Genomic DNA, 26889 nt, shown 5'->3' on the forward strand with positions numbered 1-26889 from the left:
CTATACTTAAAAACGTTAGTGCGTGCGAAAAAAAGGGAAATGTTCAGGACATTGTGGCCCCTTGTATATGGCTTGGAAAATGTAGGTTAATTATGCAGCGAAGAGAAGCGACGAGAATTACTAAAACGTACATAAATTTAAGTCATTTAAGATGACGACGTGCAGCGATTATACTCAGGCCTAATTGTGAAGGAAAAGCAGACGGTGAAAAAAAAAATCATGTCAAATCGCCTGCAAACAAAACGCACAGCCTTTTTCTGTACAGATTCTAGTTTGTTGACGTCACATTGTTTATACGGATTCCAAACAACACAAGCATAGTCGAGGATGGGGAATGGGGCATATGAGAGTTTTATATGTTCAGAGCTTAGTTTCTTTAGGAGCAGCGAGCAAGGTGCTGTGCAAGTATCCCAGTCTTTTAAGGGCCTTAGTACAGAGGACATTAATGTGTTTTAACCAAGACATGTCGTATTTTAGCAGGAGACCGATATACCTGCATTCATACACTCTGTGCATGTTGACCGTATTATATAAATATGCGAAGAAGAAATGGCACCAACGTGGTGAAAATGAGGCACATACAGTCTTAGAAAAATTGATATTCATTTGCTATGTATTGGGCCAGTTGCAGAAATCGGTGAATGAAGTTTTAAGGCCAACGTGGTCAACTGGGGATTTAATGGTTCGATATAAAACGCAGTCGTCTGCGCAAAGACTTAACCTTACTAAAAGGTTAAATGACAAGTCATTAATATCATACATAGCAAAATTACTTTTGAAAAGGAATTAAATTACATTACTCATTAGAGCTCCCAAACAGTAATGAAATTACATTACAATTACTTCTACTAAGTAGTTCAGTTACACTTAAATAATTTTCTAGTTTCCATCTATGCCAAAACTAAGTAAAGCTAGTAAACAAAGCAGCACCTTGTTCTCCAGACGCGAAGCATATGCATTTTTTCGTCTTCCCGCCAAAATCCGTCCCAGAGAGCTGTTCCTTCCCTATTTCCTACAGCACTTGCCATTACAAAAGAAAGACAATCGTAAAAAAAAAAAAGCAGAAGCATGGTCGAACAGTAGTGAAATGACCAGCGAACCCAGCGTCTTGCTTGCCTGGAGCTGTCTTCGCCATTTGAAGGGCTCGAAAGAGCTAGGTTATTTATTGCACCGCAGTCTCAAGAATCGACGTCGGCACCTTGTGCTCACTGCTCAGTAATGCCCAAGCCCCGGTGGCTCCCGCCATAGACCCTTCCGCCTATCTCCCTCAACCCCATTCCTCCCTCGCACCGTAGTGACGAGTGTAACCAGGCATCACTGTGAACTAGCCGACGCAAAGGGAGTGTCACTGCGCCGCAGATCCAACTAGGTTTCAACCAACCGTCTTGCACCATTTTTCCCTTCGGCATTCTCTTGCATTGTATCCTGCTACTTGGAGAATGGTTGTCATGGGATAGCCGCACTACGTGACCCTGTTACACACGAGGTCTCAGACGCAGTGTTCTTCTCAATTCTGTCTCTTTTTGCCGATTCGTTACGCTGGCTTCGGCTTGCCGCACGTCGTTCCTGCTTTCGCGGCACTCCACTTTGTTGTCTATTGAAGGAGTAGTGGAGCACTTTATTAAAAGTAATTTCGAAAGGAATTAATTACTTCTGCGAAATTACTACCAAAGAATAATTAATTACAATACTAAATTATCAAACCGAAAAAATAATTCATTACATTACAAATTGCCGAAAAAGTAATTAAATTACAGTAAATTCATTACTATAATTCAGTTACTGTCATGTCTTATTAATATATAGGAGGAACAGAAGAGGACCCAGTACAGAGCTTTGGGGCACCCCAGATGAGACATGAACTGAAGATGAGTTGATAGAGTTGAACTGCACGTACTTGGAGCACCGGGAAAGAAAGAATGAAATCAAGTTAACCAGGGACGGTTTTTTTTTTTAGTTTTAGTATAGCGAAACTGAATGCGAAACTGGGTAGAAAGCCTTTGCAAAGTCTATAAATATAGCGTCAACCTGGTCACCTAATTTCGAGAGAACAGATGATGCGTTGCGTTACGGTACTGAAGCACGACGGAAGCCACGCTGGAAAACACTGAGTATATTATTAGTCTCAAGAAATTCCATGATATGTTTAAAGATAAGCCAAGTAGTTTACATGAAAGCGCTGTTAGGGAAATAGGCCTCTAGTCAGATAATAATTGTACATCACCAGATTTCAATAGCGGCAGTACCTTGGCTAGTTTCCATGAAGAAGGACGGGTACCGGGTGTTAGCGATTTCTTAAAAGCAACTCCATGGTATCTTCTGGACGAAAGTAACGAATAAGAAATGTAATAGAAATGTCGTCAAGACCGCATGATTTCTTGGCATCTAAATTTGATATCACATTCAGCCCACTTTCATTGGACACTAACACATCGCCGATGGATGGATGTGATTCAAAAGCAAAATCTGGAATTTGTGAGTTGCTTCTCGTAAACACTGAATGGAAGTAGTTATTAAAATCAGAAGCAATTGTTAGCGGATCAAAAACTACAACATTGGTTGTGATCAGTTTACCCGAAGTCGCCCTAAGTGGTAGAACAGACTTCCAGAACTTGCGGGGATTAGCTTTGATCATTTAGGCAAAATAACCTTGCAATAAGAATCTTTTTCGGCGTTCATTTTTACACGAAGCTCCTCCTTGGCACTAGAAAATTAACTGATCGTTACGAGGTCGCCAAAACACCTTCACCGGTGTTGTCTAGCGATCCGGCGTGATAAACGTAATAGGTCTGCAGTCATCCAGGGAGTGGCTGTGTTAGTTTGTTTTAAAGGAACGAAACGATTGATGTATATTTTCACAAGATGTTGTAGGAAGTTGTTAGAGTATTGACATCGCTATTGCAACTTATTTGCTAAAACTCACCGATGATGATGAATAATTTTATTAACACCCGTCAAGGAAAAGATTCCTTCCCTTTTAGCAGGCTGGAATCCCTTGGAATTCAGCAGTGCCCGGGGCCAGATGGATGATTTTTGTTTTGAGTTCTTTGTCCTGGCTGATCATTAAAGCCTCCCAGGACTCCAAAATGCCTGTCTGGTTCGTTGTATCTAGGGCATGTGCACATCATGTGTATGATACCTGCAATTTCGTTGCAGATTAGAAACGCAGACACTGCCTCGAGCAGACAAAATTCTAAGCATAAAAGAAGAGGTTATATGGAGAAAGTTACAGGCGGGGTTTTTTCCAACCCACAACAACTAAGCAGATGGCATCCGGTGATACAGGACCCGCGGTGCAAACTCGCCAAAGGAATCACTTAGAGTGCCATTGATTGAGAGATCATCTCCTCCTGCGGGGTTAAAATCAGGAAACGTGCAGTAGGCAAAACGAGGATTAAGAACTTATAATTTCTGTGCTCAAGTTTAATCTACCAACTCTCACTGCTTCTTTCCAATCGCGTAACCATGAGTGGCATGGCAGCGATTAGCACGGGCGACCACATTCATAGCCGGAGGAATCCATAAGTAAGCGGATTTCAAGCATTACGCGTGCTATTGAGGACAAATAATATCCTTCTACATCACGAGAAATTTACGCACGCCTGTATTTTAGGAGAACATTGAAAACATTCTAGATCAAAACGGCACGCGTCACTCATTGCCTTATGTGGCTATAATATATTAGCCTACTTTGAGGCGTCGATAAGAGCATCCAGAAATGACAAATCGCTGATGCGACCACTGAGCCCATTCTTGTATGAACGTGATGCATATTGCCGCGAAACCTTCAAAACAGTATTTGTTGTTTTTTTTAACAGCCGCCGGCATACAGGCTTATCACTCTGATTCTGGACCGCGTATCAGTTCCGTAATCTTTGTTTGTTAATGCTCGATGCCGCGAGTCACACCTTTATCAGTTTTGTTGTAGCACAAGATGCACCGAGATCTGTCTCCAAGGTTCCGGCCACTCGGGTGTCTTTCCACAATGTTCCAGCCCGTGCTGGTAGCTGCTTTGGACGTTATCTAGATTGTTCTGTGCAGCCTTTAAATTGAGCGTTGCCGAGTGTGACGGGCATTCTTTGTTCGACGATCGACGAGCACGTTTGTTTCTATCGCCGCCGCCGAGTTGCTTAGTTCTTTTGCGGGCGCAAGTCAGCCCAAATAAACAGTTTCTTTAGTGCAATCATCGACCCTTCAATTGTGTCGTCGACCTCGTCACCACTACGTGACATCTGGTGGAGGTGCTGCCTTTGATCCTTCAAGCGAAGACCCAAGCCGTGTTCCTGTCGCCCTGGAAGACCAGCCTACAGGTCACCGAGCCAGCCGCCGACTTCAAGGCCTACAACCCGAACACGGTCTGCTGCTTGACCCCAGTCGATCTTCGAAGGCATCGACGCTGACAGTGGCCCAGCCTACAGCACCGGTTATTTTCGTCCAACCTCGGGAGCCCCCCTGCTTCCATGGACTACCGGATGAAGATGCGAGAGATTGAATGGACCTTTTCGACCGTGTGGCGGATTTCAACGGCTGGAATGACGCCGCGAAACTTAGGCAAGTTTACTTTGTTCTTCAAGGACATGCCCGAGTTTGGTTCGAAAATCATGAGGCAACTATGAAGGATTGGGAGACTTTCAAGGAAGCGTTTCTGACTGCCTTTTCAAGCATCGTCCGAAAGGAAAGATCCCAGGCCCTCCTTCAGTCAAGACTGCAACTTCCTAACGAGTCTGTCCTGGCGTACGTTGAGGAGATGAAGCGCCTCTTTCGCCGCGCCGACCCTAACATGACTGAAGGTGAGAGAGTCAAACTTTTAATGCGAGGCGTCAAAGAATCGCTGTTTGGAAATCTTGTCCGAAATCCGCCAAAAACAGTGGCGGAATTTGAAACGGAAGCGTCTGCCATCGAGAAGACGTTGTACACCCGGATGCGCCACTACGAGCGGCCACTTCAGCCAGACTACTCAAGCCACTACCCCAGCGCATCTACAAGTGGAGAGAACCTTCGTGACCTCATCCGGGAGATCGTGCGAGAGGAGCTCCGCCGAATGCAGCCATCATCGCAACAACCCCAGGTGGTGACGCTCGCGGACGTCGTCCGTGAAGAAGTCCAGCAGGCGCTGGGCGTTCCTGAAGCGACGGCTGCGACTTTTCCAGCACAAGAGGCAACAGCAATGAACTACGCTGGTGCATTACGTCGCCCTCCGCCCCGACGTGATGACTTTCCGAGCCCTCGCCGCTACCGGCCTGTTCCTGAAAACCGCCCCTTGGCTCCCGCCCGCCAAGCCTACCAACGACCAACAAGCCCCAGGAAGTGCGACGCATAGAGGACAGCCAACAACCGGCCATTATGCTTCCACTGCGGTGAGGCCGGCCACATTCTGCGGCACTGCCCGCACCGACGAATCGGTCTCCGCGGATTTGCAGTCGACGCTCCACGACCACGCCCAGGTGAAGGACCGCAAGAAATCGACAACTATCTGCGTAGCGGTGAGATTGCGCCACCAAGCCGTCGATTCAGGTCTCCATCGCCGTACAGGGCCCGCTTTTCATCGCCAGGACGTAACTATGATGATAGTGTGCGCGGAAGGTCCCCAAGCCCCCGCAGGGGAAACTTAAGGCAGCAACCTTTGGAGGTGAGGTTGCTCAACGGCGAAAAGACGAAGATCCTCCGCCGCCGACGACCACTAACGACGACGCAACCATTTCATCGCCGCTCCACACGACGACATCGACGACAACACGACCAGAGTGCAAGCAGACACCGCCGCCCAGCGAAGTAACAACGGTATGCCCCGGCCATGACCTGAAGAAACGACGGAGCCGAGATAGGACACTAAGGCCCACGTGCAATGCGAGGACGCGAACAAGTGACCTTGAAGTTGATGTCGACGGTCGCAGAGTCAGTGCCCTAGTAGACACCGGAGCTGACTATGCAGTCATTAGTGGACCGTTAGCCTCTCAGCTAAGAAAAGTTACCACCGCTTGGGATGGCCCGCTGATTCGCACAGCAGGTGGCAACCTGATTACTCCATCGGGACGATGCACTGCAAGAATAACCGTAAATGGGCGTACTTACCCCACCAGCTTTGTGGTCTTGCAGCAGTGCTCCCGCGACGTGATTTTAGGCATGGACTTCCTAAATGAACATAGGGCTATCATCGACCTGCGATCCAAGCTCATCAAGCTCTCTGCAGACAAAGCCATTCCTGCTACGACGACGTCGATGCAACACATCCCTCTAAACGTCCTCGACGAAGTATTGAACGTCCCGCCTCGATCAAGTATCGCAGTCTGCGTAGGTAGCGCCAACATCAAAACCGCTGAAGGCATCGTCGAAGGAAATATCCAATTGCTCTTAGAACGAGGTGTCGGCATCGCAAGAGGCATCACGAAATTCCGGAGAGGTCAAGCTCAGGTTCTGGTAACAAACTTCACCGAAGAATACCGGCATCTCAACAAGGGCACGACGATCGCCTTTCTCGACGAATTAGCGGACCTCAAAGATGTATTCACCCTCCACGACCAAACGCTGGAAGACGCACCGGACCTATTCCGTCAGCCCACATTTGACATCAACCCGGCATTGACCCACAACAGGAAAGACCAGATTCTCAGTCTGCTTCGCAGCTACGGGGAGTGCTTCTCATCGTCATCGAAGGTACGACAAACACCACTGGCCAAGCATCGCATAATAACGGACGAACACGCCCGACCTCTGCGCCAAAGCCCTTATCGTGTATCGCCGCGAGAACGCCAGGCCATTCGCGATCAAGTTGAGGAAATGCTCCGTGATGACGTAATCCAGAAATCGAAGAGCCCCTGGGCAGCACCAGTCGTTTTGGTCAAGAAGAAAGACAGCACACTTCGCTTCTGCGTTGATTACCGCCGCTTGAATAGCATAACGAAGAAGGATGTCTACCCGCTTCCCCGCATCGACGACACTCTCGACCGGCTCTGCAATGCAAGGTACTTCTCATCGTTGGACCTGAAGAGCGGATATTGGCAAATTGAGGTCGACGAAAGAGATTGCGAGAAGACCGCATTCATCACACCGGACGGCCTTTATGAATTTAAGGTGATGCCATTTGGCCTCTGCTCCGCACCAGCCACGTTTCAACGAGTAATGGACACAGTCCTGGCAGGCTTGAAGTGGCAAATTTGTTTGGTATATTTGGACGACGTTGTTGTCTTCTCGTCAAACTTTGAAGACCACCTAAAACGACTACAGACAATGCTGGAAGCCATCAAGTCATCGGGGTTAACGCTAAAAGCAGAGAAGTGTCACTTCGCCTACGAAGAACTCCGATTCCTAGGTCACATCGTTAGCAAGGACGGTATTCGCCCAGACCCGGAGAAAACAGCTGCAATCGCACAATTCCCACCGCCTGCCGACAAGAAAGCTGTGCGCCGATTCCTTGGGCTGTGCGCTTATTATCGACGATTTGTCAGAAACTTTTCGCGGATCGCCGAACCGTTGACGCAGCTTACAAAGGCTGACGTACCTTTTAAATGCGAAGCGCCGCAAGGAAAAGCCTTCGGCGAACTTAAGCGCCGCCTGCAATGCCCTCCTGTACTTGGCCACTTTGATGAAAACGCCGAGACCGAAATTCACACCGACGCGAGCAGTGTAGGCCTAGGAGCCATTCTCGTCCAGAAGACTGCCAGACAGGAAAAAGTAATCGCCTACGCTAGCAGGTCTCTCAGAAAAGCCGAAGTCAATTACTCGACGACCGAGAAGGAGTGCCTTGCGATCATCTGGGCTACTTCTAAGTTTCGTCCATACCTATATGGCCGACCATTCAAGGTAGTAAGCGACCATCACGCGCTCTGCTGGCTGGCTAATTTGAAAGATCCTTCCGGCCGCCTTGCCAGATGGAGCCTACGACTTCAAGAATTTGACATGACTGTAGTCTATAAGTCGGGCCGGAAGCATTCCGACGCAGACTGCTTATCCCGCGCTCCCGTCGATTCTACCCCGAAGGACGATGACGATGACGCCTTTTTGGGACCGGTAAGCGCCAGCAGTTTCGCAGAACAGCAGCGATCAGACCCTGAGCTGAAAGCGCTAGCCGATTACTTGGAAGGAAAGACCGCTTCCCCTCCTGGTGTGTTCAGGCGACATTTATCATCCTTCACGTTAAACAATGGCCTCCTCGTGAAGAACTTCGCACCCAACAAGGCCACGCAGCTTCTCGTAGTGCCTAAAACCCTTCGGCAAGAAATTCTGCAGGCGTTGCACGATGAGCCCACAGCAGGCAACCTTGGATTTGCGCGCACGTTGCGTCGAATCCAGGAGAAGTATTACTGGCCGCGACTGCCTGCCGAAGTTGCCCACTACGCGAAGACGTGTCGTGAGTGCCAACGACGAAAGACGCCGCTGATCAAACCAGCAGGACTACTAAACCCGATTCCGCCCCCAATCCTGCCATTTCAACAAATTGGGATGGATCTCCTCGGCCCCTTTCCATCTTCGTCTATGGGTAACAAGTGGATCATCGTGGCCACTGACTACCTTACCCGTTACGCCGAAGCAAGAGCACTACCAAATGGTACCGCGGCAGAAGTTGCCAAATTTTTTGTCGAACAAATTCTCTTGCGACACGGCGCCCCAGAAGTGCTCATCACGGACAGGGGAACTGCGTTTACGGCAGAGTTGACGCAAGCCATCCTGGAATACAGTCACACAAGCCATCGACGAACAACTGCGTACCATCCCCAGACCAATGGCCTTACGGAGCGCCTGAACAAAACGATCGCTGACATGATCGGTATGTACGTCGACGCTGAACACAAGACCTGGGACGCCATCTTGCCGTACGTGATCTTCGCGTATAACACGGCAGTCCAGGAGACGACCCGAGCGACTCCGTTCAAACTTGTGTACGGTAGGGAGCCCACGACGACGCTCGACGCAATGCTACCGCACGTAACCAACGAGGACAACCTCGACGTCGCCGCCTACCTGCAGCGTGCAGAAGAAGCCCGACGACTCGCACGGCTGCGTATTAAAGACCAAAAGCGCACCGACAGCCGACGATACAACTTACGACGACACCACGCAGAGTACAATCCAGGAGACCAAGTGTGGGTTTGGACACCTGTTCGCCGTCGCGGATTAAGTGAAAAGTTGTTGCGTCGATACTTTAGGCCGTACAAAATCATTCGCCGTGTCGGCCCACTGGACTATGAAGTCATTCCCGACGGAATGTCAGCATCACAACGGCGACGCGCACGCCCAGAAATTGTACATGTTGTACGACTGAAGCCATATTACGCGCGTTAAAGAATGTGTGGTGTTTAAAATTTGCAGTGCTTATGTTTAAGTTGCTTTGTTTGGGAACAACGAGGCGATGTTTTTTTTTAAGGGGGGAGTAATGCCGCGAAACCTGCAAAACAGTATTTGTTGTTTTTTTTAACAGCCGCCGGCATACAGGCTTATCACTCTGATTCTGGACCGCGTATCAGTTCCGTAATCTTTATTTGTTAATGCTCGATGCCGCGAGTCACACCTTTATCAGTTTTGTTGTAGCACAAGATGCACCGAGATCTGTCTCGAAGGTTCCGGCCACTCGGGCGTCTTTCCACAATGTTCCAGCCCGTGCTGGTAGCTGCTTGCGACGTTATCTAGATTGTTCTGTGCAGCCTTTAAATTGAGCGTTGCCGAGTGTGACGGGCATTCTTTGTTCGACGATCGACGAGCACGTTTGTTTCTATCGCCGCCGCCGAGTTGCTTAGTTCTTTTGCGGGCGCAAGTCAGCCCAAATAAACAGTTTCTTTAGTGCAATCATCGACCCTTCAATTGTGTCGTCGACCTCGTCACCACTACGTGACAATATTCATTATTAATTTAAACAGCGCGAACACGAAGACAAAGGACAAGATAAAAAAAAAGCCACAGTATGAGTGCTTGTACTGTGGCTTTTTTTATCTTGTCCCTTGTCTTCGTGTTCGCGCTGTTTAAATTAATAATGAATAAGTACCAACTTGCCCAACAAAGTATGTTGGTAAACGTGATGCAGTTTCAGATTATTTTAACCCTCAATCCGGCTAAACTGAGGCATTTTTAATTTCATTCTTGCGTCACAATTTCTGTGGAAATGCTGCCAAGAGTGACCGCGCTGCGTCACATCATCGAACGCGGGGAACTATCTTTCATTTGAAGAGGGACGAATACTTTAAGTCAATACACGCAAAGGGTAAAATGTTACTACCTTTTTATTGCCCTGTGAAAAGCACGAAGCAGCTCTAATAAGGACTAAAATTGGCGTCTTATGTACCCCCCGTCCCCAAATTTTTTTAAATAGAAAAAGCGGTATTTCCTCATTGCATCAAACTGTATTCTCAAGCATAGGAAACTAAATAGTTTTCTCGTAAAAACATTTCCAATTCAGTACGCCAAAAGTAAACACTGTGTAAAAACATCTGGCCAGCCAAAGCGTAAGAGAGCTCGAGTGGCAGAGAGCGATAGGAAACGGAACCGTACATGTGGGTTAGCAGGTCATAAGGAAGTGCAATAAACATGTTAGAGCTTCACAGACGCTCAGTGAAAAATAAAAAGAACATTTTCTGTATTGAATGCACTTACTCTGAGAGGTTGCAGAGAAACGGGTAAGTCCAACAGCAATACCAAACATTTATGCGAATGAAACACATTAAGAAAACCTCATGTAAGAAATTCGTTAAACCGAGGGTGAAATAAATATTAATGAGAGAATCGATTCAATTCCACGATGAGGTAAAAATTGCGTATGAGGTTGATGACAAAGTGAAAGTTACCATGGCGCCAGGGCGTGACGTTTGCGAACAATATCTAATGAGATAGTAAAAGACGCGCCCAAATGCTTTGCCTTGTTTTTTTTTTTTTTTTGTTAACAAAGGCCAGCGATACATCATTTCGTAAGAAGTTAGCAGCACTAAGATGCATAATAGAAGATGTTAATCTTTATGTAATAAAATATAAGTGTAAAGAGCTCAGAATATACGCAAAAAAAGACTTAGTCTCGTTTAAAGTCAATAACAGCGCATTCTGGATGCAATCCAGTTTCTGGGCAAAACAACCATGCTGTTGTAAAGTCACCTGGTGGCTCAAATGCTTTAAATAACTTCGTTCCTCTCTTACGATAGCTGAGTGCGATTGGTTATGATCGATGTCGTTTGAGGTTCCTCTGCGTATAACCTTGCAAACTGCGATCGGTCTGTGAGTTCAACATCGCCAGACGAAGGCGTCGTGCGCGAATCCTAGCCGTCAAGCATGGATGGCGAAGATTCACATGTCAGCGTCGCATTCCTTCCCTGCGGGAAGGCTTTGCCAAGAAGCCCCAACCATTAAACAAAGTCGTGCACCCGTCTAGAGACCACACAAAATATACAGTTTCAGTCATCGTGTTGGTGACATTGTTCCATTTATGATATACAATTTTGCCTTCTTTGAGCCCCATGACTCCAAGGATGCTGAGGTGTCGCAGATAGCGTTCTTTCAAACCTTTTTTGCTCCGGTGTTCTAGGGAAGAGAATCCACTTCTGCTCTCCAACACCGACGATTACTTGGGCGACGCGCCGAACGCAGGCACTCACGGAAGGTTGCGTATGTCCAGCTGCGCTATCGCTGCCGAAAAAAACATAACTACCGCTCCAGCCAAGAGCCGTTTCGCGAACGCCACAGTTCTTCAGCTAGTTCGTCACACAGTCGCGAAGGTTCTTTCCTTAGTCAAAAGCGGCGCCTGAACTGTTCGTCCGCTTGTCGAGCGCATCTCGGTAGTCGCAACCATTACCGTCTTGCAAGTGACACCGCCAGGAACAGCGCCACCTATTTTTATTCAGCATGGACGAGGCTACCTGAAATGATTCCAACGAAAAAGCAGATCTCATGATCATACTTAGCGCGTAAACGTCACTTTGACACCATCATTTTGTTTTGACTTTCATATGAGACTGCGTGACGTCCTGCACGCAACGTCATTATGATTATATTCAATTTGTGGCCGACAGATCGCAGAGAAGGCGATTACATGGAATCGTTTTCTAATGGAACAGAATAGTTATATTATTCCATCCCAAGGTACCACAACGGTCTTGGTTCGCACTGCTTTGCTCTTCTGAATTCCAAGAAAATTGTAAAGCCTGGAACCGAGTACTGAAATCAACTTGCGTGACGATTAGTAAAATATCATGTGTACTAAGTGATCAATTCATTTTTGTCAGTCTCTTCTAAGATCTCTTGTACGCTATATTTATTTTTCTCATGAAGCACACTCAGAAGAACGTAATATCTATAGATATCTTTCCGTGCCTTTTGCACCATCGACGTACGCAGTAAGGTTCTTCCGGACATAGAGCACGTGCGCGAGCACATCGTAACATATATGCACACATGAACATACATGTAATTCCAAACTAGCAATCACTATACAATTGTAAATATAGTTCCATGGCCAAAGGGAAACTTGCTTGCTGCTGTGTAATAACCGCTTGCGAATCTCGTAGCGACCGCTGCGTCCTATAAGATATACGACCAATATTTCATGAATAATATTCTTGTTAAACAAGCTGAGCGAAATAAGTGTAAAATAAAGAAAATTTCTGCGATTCATGAAGAGTGCTCTTCCTTTATATTTGCTGCGAAGCTTCATAGCTAGCGTTTCTAAAATGCGCGCATGGTGTTACGCATCGCAAGGAGGGCTGCTGAATCGAGTGCTGAGCCCCGCCCACACGTTTCTTCAGTAGACCTTCATATCAAGCATCAGCCACTATTATGCAACAAAATGCGCCCCTTGGAAGTTTTCGTTGCGGTGGCGCTTATTGATCCACAACAGACAATGTTGTCAGCTCACTTGTGGTCGGCTGCTTTCAACCGCAGCGATCGTTATGTTGTCCTCGATACCGCGTGAGCATGTCAGAATAAAGGTTCAAGGCATTTATTTCAACAACAAGAACAAAAAAAAAAAAACCACTCCCTCACCCACAATTGAAAGGAGATGTAAGCATGAAATGGGTCATTACCCGGTCTGTCCTGTCGTCTAGCTCCATTCTTCAGCTTAAGCAATGCTGATGGTGACGTCATACGCTAGGTTAGGCGCTTCGGCTTCCTCGAACGTACCCCGCGACAAATGACAGGTGTTAACATGCTGAGCGGGAAGAAGCCTAGACGGTCAACGATAGCGATGAACGCGGGATGATTATCCCCCCGCACATAGGCGGACTGAAGCTACAGAAGACGCCATTGGAGACACGGGTGCCGTGCATATAGAGCCCGCTGGCCTGAATGTGTGCTTGTGCTGATGGCGGGGTCAGAAACAGCGGTGGACACGCAGTGCTGATGCAGTGAGCGCGGAAGATAATAGCGCTGACAGTACGAAGTAGTATAAATAGTAGTAGTAGGAATGGGAATGGGATTCCATTTAGCGGACTGTGTACAGGGGCATCCAATTCCTGCTTCGGCACTTCTCCCAAATAGCGGCGCGTTTGATGTGTCCGCCGAGAAATTATATAGTTTTGCGCCTTTCCAGCTTTGTGAAAGCTCGTTTTGGTTCGCCTTCTTGCGAGTTTGAGGTGTCCGACAAGAAGTGGCTGTATTGCGCCGCAAAACCAGTCCGGAGTGAAGGAAGACATTTGTTGACGCATGCGCTGCTCAAATGGCCGTTCAGCAAGTAGGTACCAGGACGTTTGAAGTGTCCACCGAGAATTGATATAAAGTTTTACACCTTTTCTGTTTTTTTTTTTTTCTTTTGTTTCACGAAACTGAGTTAAGGAAGATACTTATAGAGAACGTTCTTCTCCAGCAGAAACCCTGAATATAGATAGGCACCAGAAGGATGGACTCGCGAAAGTTTGTTTAGTGTTTAGGTTCTCCTTCGGTTCGGCGCCATGTTCTTCTCGGCGGTGCGCCGGTGACGGGCGCTGAAAGCGTTTCACGCTTAAATATATTTGCAGAGAAAAACCACTGTTTCATTCGGCCCATAGCGCAAGAGTGCTCAAGTAGTTAAGCGGTGGGCTTGCTATTCCAAGAAATCATTTTTGCCGTTAGAAATGTCTTTTTATTTATAATATCAAGCTTGCAGAGGGAAGACGACATTCAAATTACGTGAGCCAAGAACGTAGCGAGAGAATTACAGTTAAGGAGGACAGGCTTAGTAGCAGCTTTGTTCGCGGTGGATGGCAGAATGCCCTGTAAGGGAAGGAGGAAAGGTGCTGCAGGGGAGAGTACAAAAAGAGCTTAAAATGAGATAATTGTATGCTGCTGCGCATTATTCCACCTACAACACCTGCACTTTGTTGTCCTTTCCTTTGTAGTCTCCGTTAGACAGAACCCACAGTTTCTCGAGCACTTAAACTAAGGCTACTGAAATACCGAATTCATCCACCAGCTTGTCTTCACCGCTACAAGAATGAGGAGAGTGGACGGACCGAGAACAACCTGCGTGGTTTCCGCTTCCAGTGGAATACAAAAGCAGCAGTGTAACAAAAGAGCGAAAATAATGCAATCAATTCACCATTTGTTCAGCTGCTACAACATGGGCTATCGAAGGACTCTGGCGTACTATAGGGTTGACGAGATTGCTAAGCTACTCTCTATCAAGGAAAAGTTGTGAGAATGTTTGGCTAGCGTTCCGCAACTCCCAGTTTGTGTTGAAACATGGCCAAGAACACAGATTAGGTGCGAGGGGCTCCTCGCCCACTTTTAAGGTAATATTTGTACAAGAAACCATGCATTAATGCCCAATGGATGCGTCCTCCCTTGGTTCGTGCGAATTCTACCGTTGCGAGCCATTTGGGGTGGCACCTACTCCGCAACGGCACTTAATAAGCATAGTCTTTAAAGGGTCCATTACACATACAGTATTTGAGAGCGCTGGAGAAACGAAAAAATAAGAGAAAGAGAATTCAGAGGCTACTCAAGGATGTGTATACCTGTTATCACACGCAGTACGAGATGCTGCAGTGAAGCCAAATTTTATAAGGAGGATGAAACAAAGATTTTCTGTCGGCGCTGACGGGGTTTGAAATCCCACTTAGTGGTTTGGGATGGCAAAAGCATTTGAATTCTATACTGTCCGGACAAAATGTTTGCCAACGAGTTGACATCGGGTTCTTCGCTATTTCCGGAAAGTGTGACGTAAAAGCCTTTCATGGTTCATACTTATGTTCATCGGCCAAGAAAACAAAACAGCAGCTTTAGTATAGAATATGCATGAAATCCCCAGAATAGCGCCACCGCTTCCCGAGACTGTTGAGCGAAGAATGCGCCTCTTCTAGAAGGAAAACACACTGTGTTACATTTTTTTAGTCATGGTATATACAAGGCCACATTAATTCCCTTCCGCTCTTGCTCTGGCCTTCTCCTGGAGGGAGGCGCAAAAAACAGCATGCGAAAAAACAGCTACTTCGCTACCCTACAGTTTTGTAGCGACATGATTTCAGGGTTCAATTCCAGATAGCCTGGTCTCATAATAAATTAGACTTGACGGAAGAAAAAGTTTCGGTAGCTATCTTACTTTCGTTGGCAACCTGAAGCGCGTCGATGGCGAAAGGAGACAGAAGAAAGCCAGGAAAGGACATCATAGGAGAAGGCCAGCTATGTAGAGTCCTCTATAGATTTATACGGGTAGAAGATCGGCTAAACTTAGTGCCGAATTCATCATGCCGTCTCAGGGTGTCCACTTACAGCGTGTGTGGCTTGACAGGGTATAGCCGTCACTTTGGCACTCGCTACGGTGGCGAAGAACATGGGTCGCCGGAAACAGTGTTTAGAGAAAGATCCTTGCGAAGATTCCTACAAGCCAAATTGAAGGCAGAATAAAAATTTCTAATCAGGAGCAAAAATATAACGGCTAGAGGATTCTGATACGCGAGAGGTAGATACCAATATATGAAGAGCCGACAGAGTCAGGAAGCATGCTTTCGCAGAGCCGAAGGCGCCAGGCGTAAGAAACAGACAAACAACGATGTAGTTTCTCTGTATTCCAACGTCCATTCAAAACTGAGTACTGCGTCATCCATAAATAAGATTGCGATGAAGCATACTAGAGGGATTATCAGGTGCTCTATTTTACAGCATTTTTGATTGTCAGAGCGTAATTACAAGATTCTTGAATACCTCAATAAAAGTGTGAAACTGTTGAAGCGCTTATAAAACGTCTTTGTGGCACACGAACCCTCATGCAACTCTTTAGGGAGACGAGATGGGCGTATTGACTGATACCGAAAACGACTTCCTTAAACATAAGATGCTTCAGCTCTCGTTGTCTGTGCGTCGCCTGTAACCTTCGCATCTGAACAGAAAAAGCACGAAGGCGAACATAAACGACATCTCATGGGCCACCCCCTGGTTCAGAAATGCGGCGCTACAGCTGCAACAGCCCAGGCGCCGTGAAGTGTCTTCCTTGTCTCGTGGTGAGGTAGGAGGGAAAACATTTATTTACACCAAATATTTTTGAACAGCTGAGTAGGTGGCCGAGTAAGCCAGTGCGCGGCGCGAAGGGCACTACGAGTTGACCCGATGAAGCAGAGTGTGATGTCGTCACTGAGCGCCGGCCGGAACTATTGGCCTCGAGATCGAGCAGAGTCGCCACCTAGAGTCATAGTGGGGAACCCTACTCAGTGTGGATGCGTGCTTGCGTCGCGTGCCAGCCCGCAGGTATTTACGTGCGCGTGTGCGGCGTGTAGAAGAGTGTTTTTTGTTTGTTTCGCGGTTCCTGTGCGCCTTTGATATATATACTTATCTGCCTCTTGCAAAAGAAATATGAACAGGCTATTACCCCACCGGTCTATTAAAAAAAATACTTCTCCATATCGAGCATGTCACGTTGGAAAGGACATATTATCAGTCGCGGTCTTCGGCGCTTAAGATTCTTTGAGAAGCGGTGTTTCAAACGAAGCGCTGCTTTCGTTAAGCACCGTGTCAAAGCAAAAAAGGTTGCTGCCGTCAATAAAACCTAATGCAAACGCTAAAAAATCGTATATTCCCGTTTCTGTTCAGAATACCGCAACTACTGAAACATGAGACCGCAGACTGCTGCATAGCAAAATCAAGTTTGAACAAGCCACTCTGTGCCTTCGGTATCCACGATAGAGTTCTCTGAGCACTTTATTTATTTATTTATTTTTTGCTGTGAAATCTGTGTCGCGGGTGTCTCAGTGGTAGGGCGCTCGACTGCTGATTTCGAAAACGGGGTGTTCGATCCTGGCCGTTTCGAAAGGCGCTACTCGGCTGTGGGATTTGACTGCACGTTAAACAATCCCACCTGGTCAATGATACCGAGGCCCGCCCCTACATCATCCGTCATATAGCCGATGACGCACGTTAAACCCGGATATGCATTTCATTTTTTTTTTCTGTTGAAGGATTCTGCTTATCAGTAACAGTGGTAATGAGCACATTTCGCTTTAGAGAAATGCTCGAGCGTTTGAGAAACAAATCTTCGCAGCACCTGTTTTATTCTTTATTCAGTAAAAACCCGCAGCTCCAATAAGGCATTATTGCGGGGGATGGGATACAAGTCTTCATAAAGCAAATCCGCCGTGCTTCGTCTCACTACTTCACTTGGCAGTGCATTCCATTCCTTGATGGTTCGTACAAAAAAAGAATACTGGAAAATATTTGTCCTTGAACTATACGGTCGCACTTTGTGACTATGATCAATTCTTGAAGATACATAATGCGGGGGGTGCAAATATGCTTCGAATGAAACTCCTGTTTGACCATAATAGATTGTATAAAAGAGCTTTAAACGTAGAGCCGTGCGGCGTTCACTCAATGAAACCCAGCCCAATTCCTTTTTCATTTTACTTGTGCTAAGGAAGCGGTCGTAGAGGCCAAGGACGAATCGCGCAGCGGCAGATTGTATGCACTCAAGCATATGTACATGAATACTCTAAACCGGATCCCACACAGGGCAGGCATAGTCTAAGATTGGCCTGACGTATGTCTGGTACGCCGCCTCTCTAGCCTCCCTATGCGCATGTATTAAATTGCGATGGAGAAAACTGAGGGATCTGCCTGCATTTCTTGCTAACTATTGACATGCGCCGACCTTATGTACCATCCCCGGACAAAATAACACCTAGATACTTATACGTCGCTTTTGACTAAATTAATTGTAAATAGAGGGAATATTGATACAATAATTTATTTTCAGTTTTCCTGGTGAAGTAAACGTGAACGCATTTTTTAACTTTTAGGGACATTCTATTGATGCTGCACCAACTCTCAATGCGTCTGAGGTCATCCCTGAGCTATGTGGAACCCATTTCACTTGACATGCACTTTGGTGTACAAGGCCCAATCATCCGCGAACAACCGTACTCGAGACTTAATCCCGTAGTTTATATCATTTATAAAAATAAGAAACAACAGTGGTCCCAGGACAGATCCTTGGGGCACTCCCGACGTGACCGCCACAAGATAGAGCACTTACCATTTACTAATACCCGCTGTTTCTTGCACTTTAAGTAGAAGCTTCCATACAATTATACACAGAAGGGTTAATATTTAGTCGACCAAGTTTTTGTAGGAGTAATGAGTGACACACAGTATCGAAAGCTTTTCGAAAGTGCAGAAATATGCAGTCGATTTGACATTTACTGTCATTTGCCGATGATATATCATGATAGACTTTAATGAGCTGAGTTGTACAAGAAAATCCTTTCCTGAACCCATGTTGACTATTGTTGAAAAACCCGAGTGAGCTAAGATGTTTAATTATTGTTGAATACAGGATATGTTCAAGAATTTTACAACAAACTGAAGTCAGTGAAATCGGCCGGTAGTTGGACACGTTTGATTTGGCTCCAGTTTTGAATGTAGGTACTACATTGGCAATCTTCCAGTCAACTGGAAGTTTGCCATCTAAGAGTGACTTAGTGAAGATCACATAAAGGTACTTTGACACGATAATAGAACAGTGCTTTAATATCCTGGGTGAAAACCGTCAGTACCCGCAGCCTTTGACACGTCTAAATTTTCAAGTAGTCTTGAGATACCATTAATAGAAAGCTAGACTTGCGGCATCGTCAGTTCTTGATCACTAGTAATTTTATCAAGAGGAGGCTGTGCGGGAATAAACACAGACTGAAAAAATTCATTGAATAGCGTCGTCTTATCAGAATCATTGCACACTAACAAACCCCCATGCTCCAAATTAGGCACACCCACCTTATCTTTACTGCAGTGTTTCATGAACGTCCAGAACTTCTTTTTATTTTTACTTTTGAGGTCAGAGACTAAGTTGTCAAAGAAAAGTTTAGCGGCACTCACGTAGCTTTGTCTTATACAACAGCGTTAGTTCTTTAAACCTATTAAATGCATTGACTGATTTGCCTTTTTTATATAGTGAATAGGCTCGCCATCTCCTTCGGATCAATGGAATTAGTGGGCCAGTTATCCAAAGTTTCTCCTTTCTCTTCTCTTTGCTACACCCCCAACGTGGCGGGCTTGGTTAGCCTCTGACCAGCTGCAAGATCAGTTGGCCTTGGTGACCGTGGCCCGGGACATTCTTAACGCTTAATGCAATGCGTTAAATAAAGTTGTTTCCTCCTCCTCCCTCCTCTTTGCTACACGATGTGCTTGGTACATGAAGGCCAGTTAGGTGGTGAACTTTATCCTAAATATCAACCACAGGTCATTGACATCTAAATCCTCAGCCATGCATTCGAACGACAAGAAGCTGCTTTCAAGAGCCTCAGAAATTTTTGTGTATTGCCCTTTATCGAAAAAGAAAATTTTCCTAGGAACATCGGTTTTAAGTTTAGGAGTAGTAGTGAAAAGGTTAGCGACCACAGCGAGGTGATCGCTAATGCCAGGTATACAGCAAACATCAGATACAAAATCAGGAGTGTTGCAAAAGAGCAGATCAAGAATATTCGTTCCACGAGTTGTCTGCGCGAGATGTTGAAAAAAAAACCAGCTGTGTCAGACATCGCTTTCAGTTCACAGTAATGGGCGTTATTGGTTTTTGGAACACAAGTAGAAAAGTCCTCCCATGCAGCATCTGGCAAGATAAAATCTCCTCCAAGAACAACACAGTCGGTGGAAAAAGTGCCAGCTATTTTACGTAACTGACGCATTACACATCCTAAGCAGAGGACACTAAATATTACATAATAAACATAGATCAATGTACACTGGTAGCCCATTAGAATTATTAGAACCCCTTTTCGTCTGTGCTGTCTTTTGACAAACTGGCTGTTTCCGACAAGGAGAGTAAAATAGCTTCAAACGGGCTTAACCATTGGTGTTTAGCTCGGGAATAAATACATATTTATAGTCTCATGATAAGATGATCTCCATTTCTTTCAGGATAGTTTTATATCCGGCACCTGTTTTGGAAGTAAACGACAGAACCGCCCCAAGTCACTGCTCAACAATAAATACAATGATAAAGAAATCATCCTTAAAAATTTTTAGCCAGAAAATAACAGCGACCGCAGTTTTTACGATGTGTTCGCAGCTACTGATTTGTAGCTTGCACTTTATAACGCTACTGAAGATAAATCGCTGATAGTCCTAAATTTTGTCAACTGTGTATAAGTTCTGTCATATTATGAAATTCGTTGTCATTAAAAAAAATACACTGCTAAATTACCATTCATAAACATGGCACCACATCAGAAATTCTTTATACTTCCCTCAATTTCAGGAAATAATTTAGGAGTTATTCACAGTGCAACACCAGATTACTTGCCGCAAAAAGCATCCGCCTTGCTGTGAGCTCGGCAAACTCAATCCACTCACCGCCCTACACGTGAGCAGTCAGCTCTCCTGTGCGGCGAGGTCTCCTGTACAGTGTCGGCGTAATCTGATTTTTGGGGAATACTTGTGCCTGGTTGTCTAGCCAGAGTTGAAGTCCAACCTCACTTTCTCAGTCTACGGCAACCCGCCGGGCAGTACGCTGTCAGTGGTGAATTTCCCCTGCTTAATTTTCGAGTCAAGTACGATATAATGAACCAGGCTGCACCAATTCAATCTAATGTACTGCAGGTCAGAGCACTAACCTTGATCTCCGTGGGGCTTGACGGTTAATTGCCTGTCTCTCGTATAAGACACGCGTATGCTGTTGTAAAGGCGATAAGATATGGCATGTTCAGGCCCAAGTATCAGGCCTGCGAGTGCCGTACAACGCAAAAAGCGTACAAAGTGATGCCAGTAAATCTAAAAGACGGGTGGTTGCATGCGTTGTTTTCCTAAAATACGCGCATGTTTTTTTCTTTTGCTGCATTGGCAAAATATACAATTTTTTTCTTCTGCTCTCTGCAATACTGGAACACTCTAAACAGTAAATCGACAGTGCATTGCATAAGACAAGTTTTCATCGCCAACAAACCCTCCGTAAACTCGGAAGCAGACATACGCCGCGTGCGTTGCTGCGAGCGCCGCCGGCTGCCGATCCCCACTATCGGAGAGACGGTAGCGCCACCTCTAGGTTGATCTCGCGGTGATATCTTCGTGGCGCCATCCATCGGCATGACTTGTCATCGCTCGACGGCGTCCACAGCCTCCGAGATCACCTCCGCGCGCGTTAACACGCGCGCGGGGGTGATCTCAGAGGCCTAGAGGCGTGGCAAGAAGAAAACACAGGAAAAGACGCTAAGCAGCATGTCCGCTGTGCTACCTGAGTCCTTGTGCTAAGCCGGTAATGAACCCATTTCATGCTTGCACTTATTCTCGGTTACGTGAGAGGCAGTTTCTTTTTTTCTTAACTTAAATTTTAATGTCAATGTTGCACAAATATATACAAGCCTTGCGGGGCAAGTTAATTAAGCATTACACAATTACATGGAGGAGGCAATGGAAGCTATGGTAACTAAACTTTCCCCACTTTAGCAATTAGTTCTGAGTACCAGATTTCCTGGGGACACATTTCTTGCTTTGCTTTTTACAGCAATTTTCTCTGGGTAGAATGCAGTCCTTGTAGGCTCGGTTGGGACTTGCGAGGAATCTTGCTTTTTTACCTTCATGCACGCATATTACGCGCTCAGTCCTTGTCTCATCCTCATCGCCCCATGCTCCTTCTGTATAGATTACTTGACTTTTCCAGACTCAAATTTTGTTTCTAAAAAACTAAAAGTGGTAGAAAACAGGAAAGCAAACTTATAATTATGGGTTCCTGTGAAGTTCGGAAAATTGTTTCCTCGTATGTCTCAGAACGGCTAATTCAATTTAATCTTGATTTAAGGCAGTGCATGGCACAAGATTCACGCCAGACAAAAGGCCAAAATGATAGAAAGACCAGCAGAGGGACACACAGATGAATATTAGTATGTATCTAATAATTCTTTTTGCCAAGTGCGCCTTACATGCCTTTGAACAGAAAGGTGAACGGAATGGATGTCAAGAAGTGTGTGGGCTCTTCCACTTTTCAGGACCGGTGCTCGAGCGACTCACGAAGTTGTCTGCATACGAGACAGCGCGGAAGATATTTGTCGTGAATGAGCCCGCAGATGACGAGACAAGGCGACTGCAGGTTTTCCACGGTCTACGAGCCCTAAGCATCGTGTGGATTGTTTGGGTGCACCACTACGCTTATAATGACACATCCGTATACTGTGAGTCGCACAACTGCTTTATACTTTTTGCAGAAATTTTAGATACACGTATAGTTGCACTGCCCATGCATGCTCATGTGCGCTAGGATAAGCGGCTATAACTGAGGAGATCGAGGCAGTCGAAAAAAACAAAACAAATAAACGCTTTCTCGAAACCGCCCTTATGTCTCGTTCACACTTGAGCATTCGGCGGCGCGAGCGAGCAAAATCCGCTGCCACCGACACGTGCCTTCATTCACACTTCTGAGCCAGCACATCGCCGCCCTCATGGCTTTCATTGCGAGCTCGCGCTAACCCTAAACCGCCCACTCCTCTACGCACTACTAAGCACGCCTTCAAAAGCACACAACTGTGCTCAGTGCCGAAGGGAAAACGCATTATCATTCAATTCTTAACTAATTTGTGGCACGTATGACCCAAGTATACTGTGGCAACAAGAGCTTCAACGTGCCATTTGCAGGCATAACAAACAAAAGAGGCATACTTGCCGCTCATAATACAGACAGCGTCGATCTTATTCCGAATGTCATCCTTCAACACAATCCTTTTGTGTTCGGGGTGACACTTGTCCTACCGCACAATATATATATAGCTTGACGGCTAGACGTATTTCGGCTGTGGCCGTCACTTAGTGTGAGCCGATGGTTGCGAGTACGCTTTTGCCATGCTGGCCCCTGAGGGATGCTACAGGTCGACGCTGCGGGCCGCGCCGAGTAAGCTTCCTCGCCATCCTATTGGCTGATGGAAATCGGCGGAAATTATCCGGCGGCAAGATTCGGCCCTGGACCGAATTGGCTTTCCGCGGAGATTTCCAGCGGATTCTCTGCCGCGGCAGCGGCTTTCGCTCGCTTTTTCCAACGAACGCTCGTCTGAACGAGCCATTAGATCGATGTTTTCTGCTTTCAGTTATCTCTGCATTTTTCAAAGCACTTCCCTCTCTACGTTTCTCCTCATTTGTTGACCGTGCTAGGTTTTCAAGCCTGCATGAATTATATCAAGACAGCAGATTAAGACATCGATGGCGTTATTGGAAGATGTGAAGCGAAGCTTCGAGCACTTACGTTAAATCGCAAGCATTGGCACCGGAAGATATTTGGCGTCTAAAGCAGACGCCACATGATGCGGCTGGTTTACTTTCAGAGCGTCTGCAGTTGATCTCTCCGCGCCACTCCCGGTTTCAAATTCTATTTGCGCGCTTACAGTCAAATTCGTAGATATTTTAGGAACTTTTTTGTAAATTTGCGTCTATTTTAAGCTTATGATTGTATTAATGCCCAAGTTGTGGCTTGGATGCAAGCCTTAATTTGTTGCTAATGCTTAGGAGTGTTCACCTGAAGTTCGTACCCTTAATATATATATAATGACGCACGTTTCACTCCCAACGCCTAGCTTCTGTGAATAGCTGGCTACCTCGTGCAGCTCGTATTTTATCGGAAATATAGTCTTGGTATTCGGTATTATCACATCGGTCAGATCTGTGATAAGATCCAGATTAACGACCGCTATATTCAAACGGATTCTCTACAAATTGATATTAATTTCAACTTTTCTTTTTATGGATGCCACCAAGGTGAGGGAAGCATCTTACGTAAGCATCAAGCGCTCAGCTCGAGAAATAACAGCGTAGCGACTCCTCACGTAGACGATAACCTTCACAACTCGCCTCGCGCACCGAATAAATACTGGCTTCGATTTGCAGCCAATAGCATGCTCCTGTCGCCAACAGATCTATGATCCGGTCGCTTTCAATTCGGACACTTGAAATCCTCAGGGGTCTCACTGAGTAACAGTGACCGATAATATAGATCCGAATAGGAAATAAATAATAGTCCATCGAGAATGCGGCCCTAATTTTGATCCACATTTCTTTTTTTGCGCAGCCGGGGCAAAAATAGCCAAGAAGTTGGCGGTGCAATACAACACTCAGCCATTCAACAACGCCTGGTTAGCAGTCGACACATTCTTCTTCATCAGGTAAAACGAAAGCCGCAATAGCATCTAAATGTTCAGCGATGCAATGTTATGCCTCCCTGAGCCCGCTAATCATTAGTTATTAGTTAGGATCCACATGGGGGGGGGGGGGGGGGGGGGACAGCAAGACAAGTGAAACGCTCGACCCATGAGCAATTACAGCAAACGCTGTTTAAGGATTGGTGCAGCCATACTGCGTTCTACCATGGAATCTGCGTTGTAAGCCTTGACAATACAGGATAAATTAAATAACGTTAATAAGTTCCCTCAAACAGATCAACTAAGTCGACTTTTAAACAGCCAGTAAATACAAGCCATATCCACAGGCAAATTTTGCGGGATAGCAAATGGGAGTAGCGAAGTCCTCCTCATTTTTCATGAAAAACTTAAAGTAATAAAAACAATAAATAGAGTTCACCCCTCCCCCCCCCCCCCCCCCCCCCCCCCGCCCCCAATACGTGAAGAGTTCTCCGCTCTTTTACCACATATGTGGGTAAAATAAGAGGACAGAACGCCTTGTTTCTGGAAAGTCAGAATCAAGCACTTTCATCTAACGCTATGCGCAAACTTCTAATAACTATTTTAAGCAGCGCTATACTTACCAAAGCAGCTTTATTGCCCATTTTATTTCTTCAATGTTTCAGTTATCCCAAATATAAACTTTTTGTGTTTTTGTTTTATATGGTGCATGAACTGATATTTTCGTTTATCTTAATCCCGGTTTTTTTATTCAATGCATTGAAAACGAGATTCCTTCGTGATTTCTACTCTTAGGATTTCCTGCTGCACTTACTTAATATTCATGTCTTCATGTAAAGATTTAAACAAACTTTGCTATGAAAAAAAAAGTATTGCTTTCATTTGCTATTCGCACAAATTTTAGACTAAAGCCGCGAACGTAGCTACTGCTTGCAAAAAGCAACGTGAAAGACGGAGAATTTGCTTTTTTTTTTTTTTTTTGTCATGTGGGATGTCCAAATTTCTTGTTTTATAGATTCCAGCGTCGACCACCGTCGCCAAACTTGTTCACAACGCTCAATGAATGCGCATTTTAGGGCATAAAATGAATAATTGAAGAGAATTTGTTGGCTTTTAGCTGTTGTGCACGTGGCTACACTGCTTATATATGAGACTGTACTTTTATGAAGTCGTTCCACTTAAGAGCCAAGCAGCTGAAAAAGTAACCCCATTTCTTGCATAAAAGTACGGTGCGGTGTTCGAATTTTCTGCCCACTGTGATAAAGATGCTACACGCAATGCTTTCTAGAAATTGTCTTAAAACGTGTGTCTTTCTTGCAGCGGGTTTTTTCTCCTGTATGCAATAAACAAGCAGATGAGGTCCGCTGGCATCGGTAAAGTCTTACTCTACATCGCCGTGAGATGGTGGAGGTGAGATTGCAAAGCATTTACAATGTCAAGATAGCACGTAATTTTCATCAGTGCTTTACAGAAGAGGAGGAGAGAGTACTGATCTGCTCCGTTCACCGTACACAACTCAAATGCGTAGAGGCCCTCTTTGCTGCTAACCCTTGTCACAAAGGTGTTGCTGAAAGTTTTCAGAGGCCTTGCGATACTGGCAATACCGACTTGAAGCAAGCATTTGTCTGATGCCTGGGATTGATCGAACGCTGGTTTCTCATAAAAAAACAGCTTCTCCTACAGGAGAAGGGAAAACGAAGAGAACAATGCCCTACCCTAATGTTTAAATCGGACCGCAATTCACGGTCTCACATAAAACAAGAAGCCTGATTTAATGAAGGGAAGTAGATCCTCCCCTCTCCCCCCAACCTCAAGCGAAGAAGAAAAAGCTCTTAGGTAGTAGAATGTTTTCTTTAATCTGCTAGACTGAAAACCATTTTAAACTGCTTTTTCCTCTTTCTCACAAATCCATCGGGAACCTGCCGCCGCAGCTGCTCTACTTCGCACAAGGCAAACCCGTAGATCTGAGGCAATGAAAATGAGCGCCACACTGAAGCTCCACAGCATACAAAGCGTATACTGTTTTTGCTTAAACAGGACTGCATAGGAAGCAGGCATCCCTTTGCCTGTCGCCATTGTGATGAGTACTGTAGTAATCACGGCGGGAATTCGTAAAATGTGTGCCCGTTTCTGAAATCGTTTCCGCAGTAGTGATTTCATCCGCTAAAAAACTTCGCTGACGTTCTACGCGTGATGATGCTGAAAACCTGTGCATGGAAGGCTCATAACCACCAGACATTAAAATATAATGGTAACTGAATAAGAGTAAAATTCGAATTAATAAATAAAAAACGAAACCTCACACTGTAAAAACAAAAACACCTTATTAGGTGTTTTCGCGTGTCTATAACTAACACCCATGCACCCTTGAAAAAAAGTGGCTTCAGAGTGCCAGTACACCCTC

At 45.7% G+C, this 26889-nt stretch overlaps 1 protein-coding gene across 1 annotated transcript in view; it reads left to right on the forward strand.

The window, feature by feature from the left end:
* Positions 1-25895, forward strand: part of LOC146171873 (nose resistant to fluoxetine protein 6-like) — a gene marked incomplete at its 3' end in the record, with an annotated part of 44299 nt that extends 18404 nt beyond the window's left edge. Inside the window, exons 6-8 of the mRNA XM_084586352.1 lie at positions 22353-22535; positions 24416-24509; positions 25806-25895. Of these exons, the coding sequence (XP_084442478.1) occupies positions 22353-22535; positions 24416-24509; positions 25806-25895 (367 nt within the window). The remainder of the gene's footprint in view (positions 1-22352; positions 22536-24415; positions 24510-25805) is intronic.
* Between the last annotated feature and the right edge of the window lie 994 nt (positions 25896-26889).

This window comes from Amblyomma maculatum, unplaced genomic scaffold (assembly GCF_055883805.1).
Source record: "Amblyomma maculatum isolate TAMU_Amacu unplaced genomic scaffold, ASM5588380v1 scaffold_18, whole genome shotgun sequence".
Taxonomy (NCBI): Eukaryota; Metazoa; Arthropoda; class Arachnida; order Ixodida; family Ixodidae; genus Amblyomma; species Amblyomma maculatum.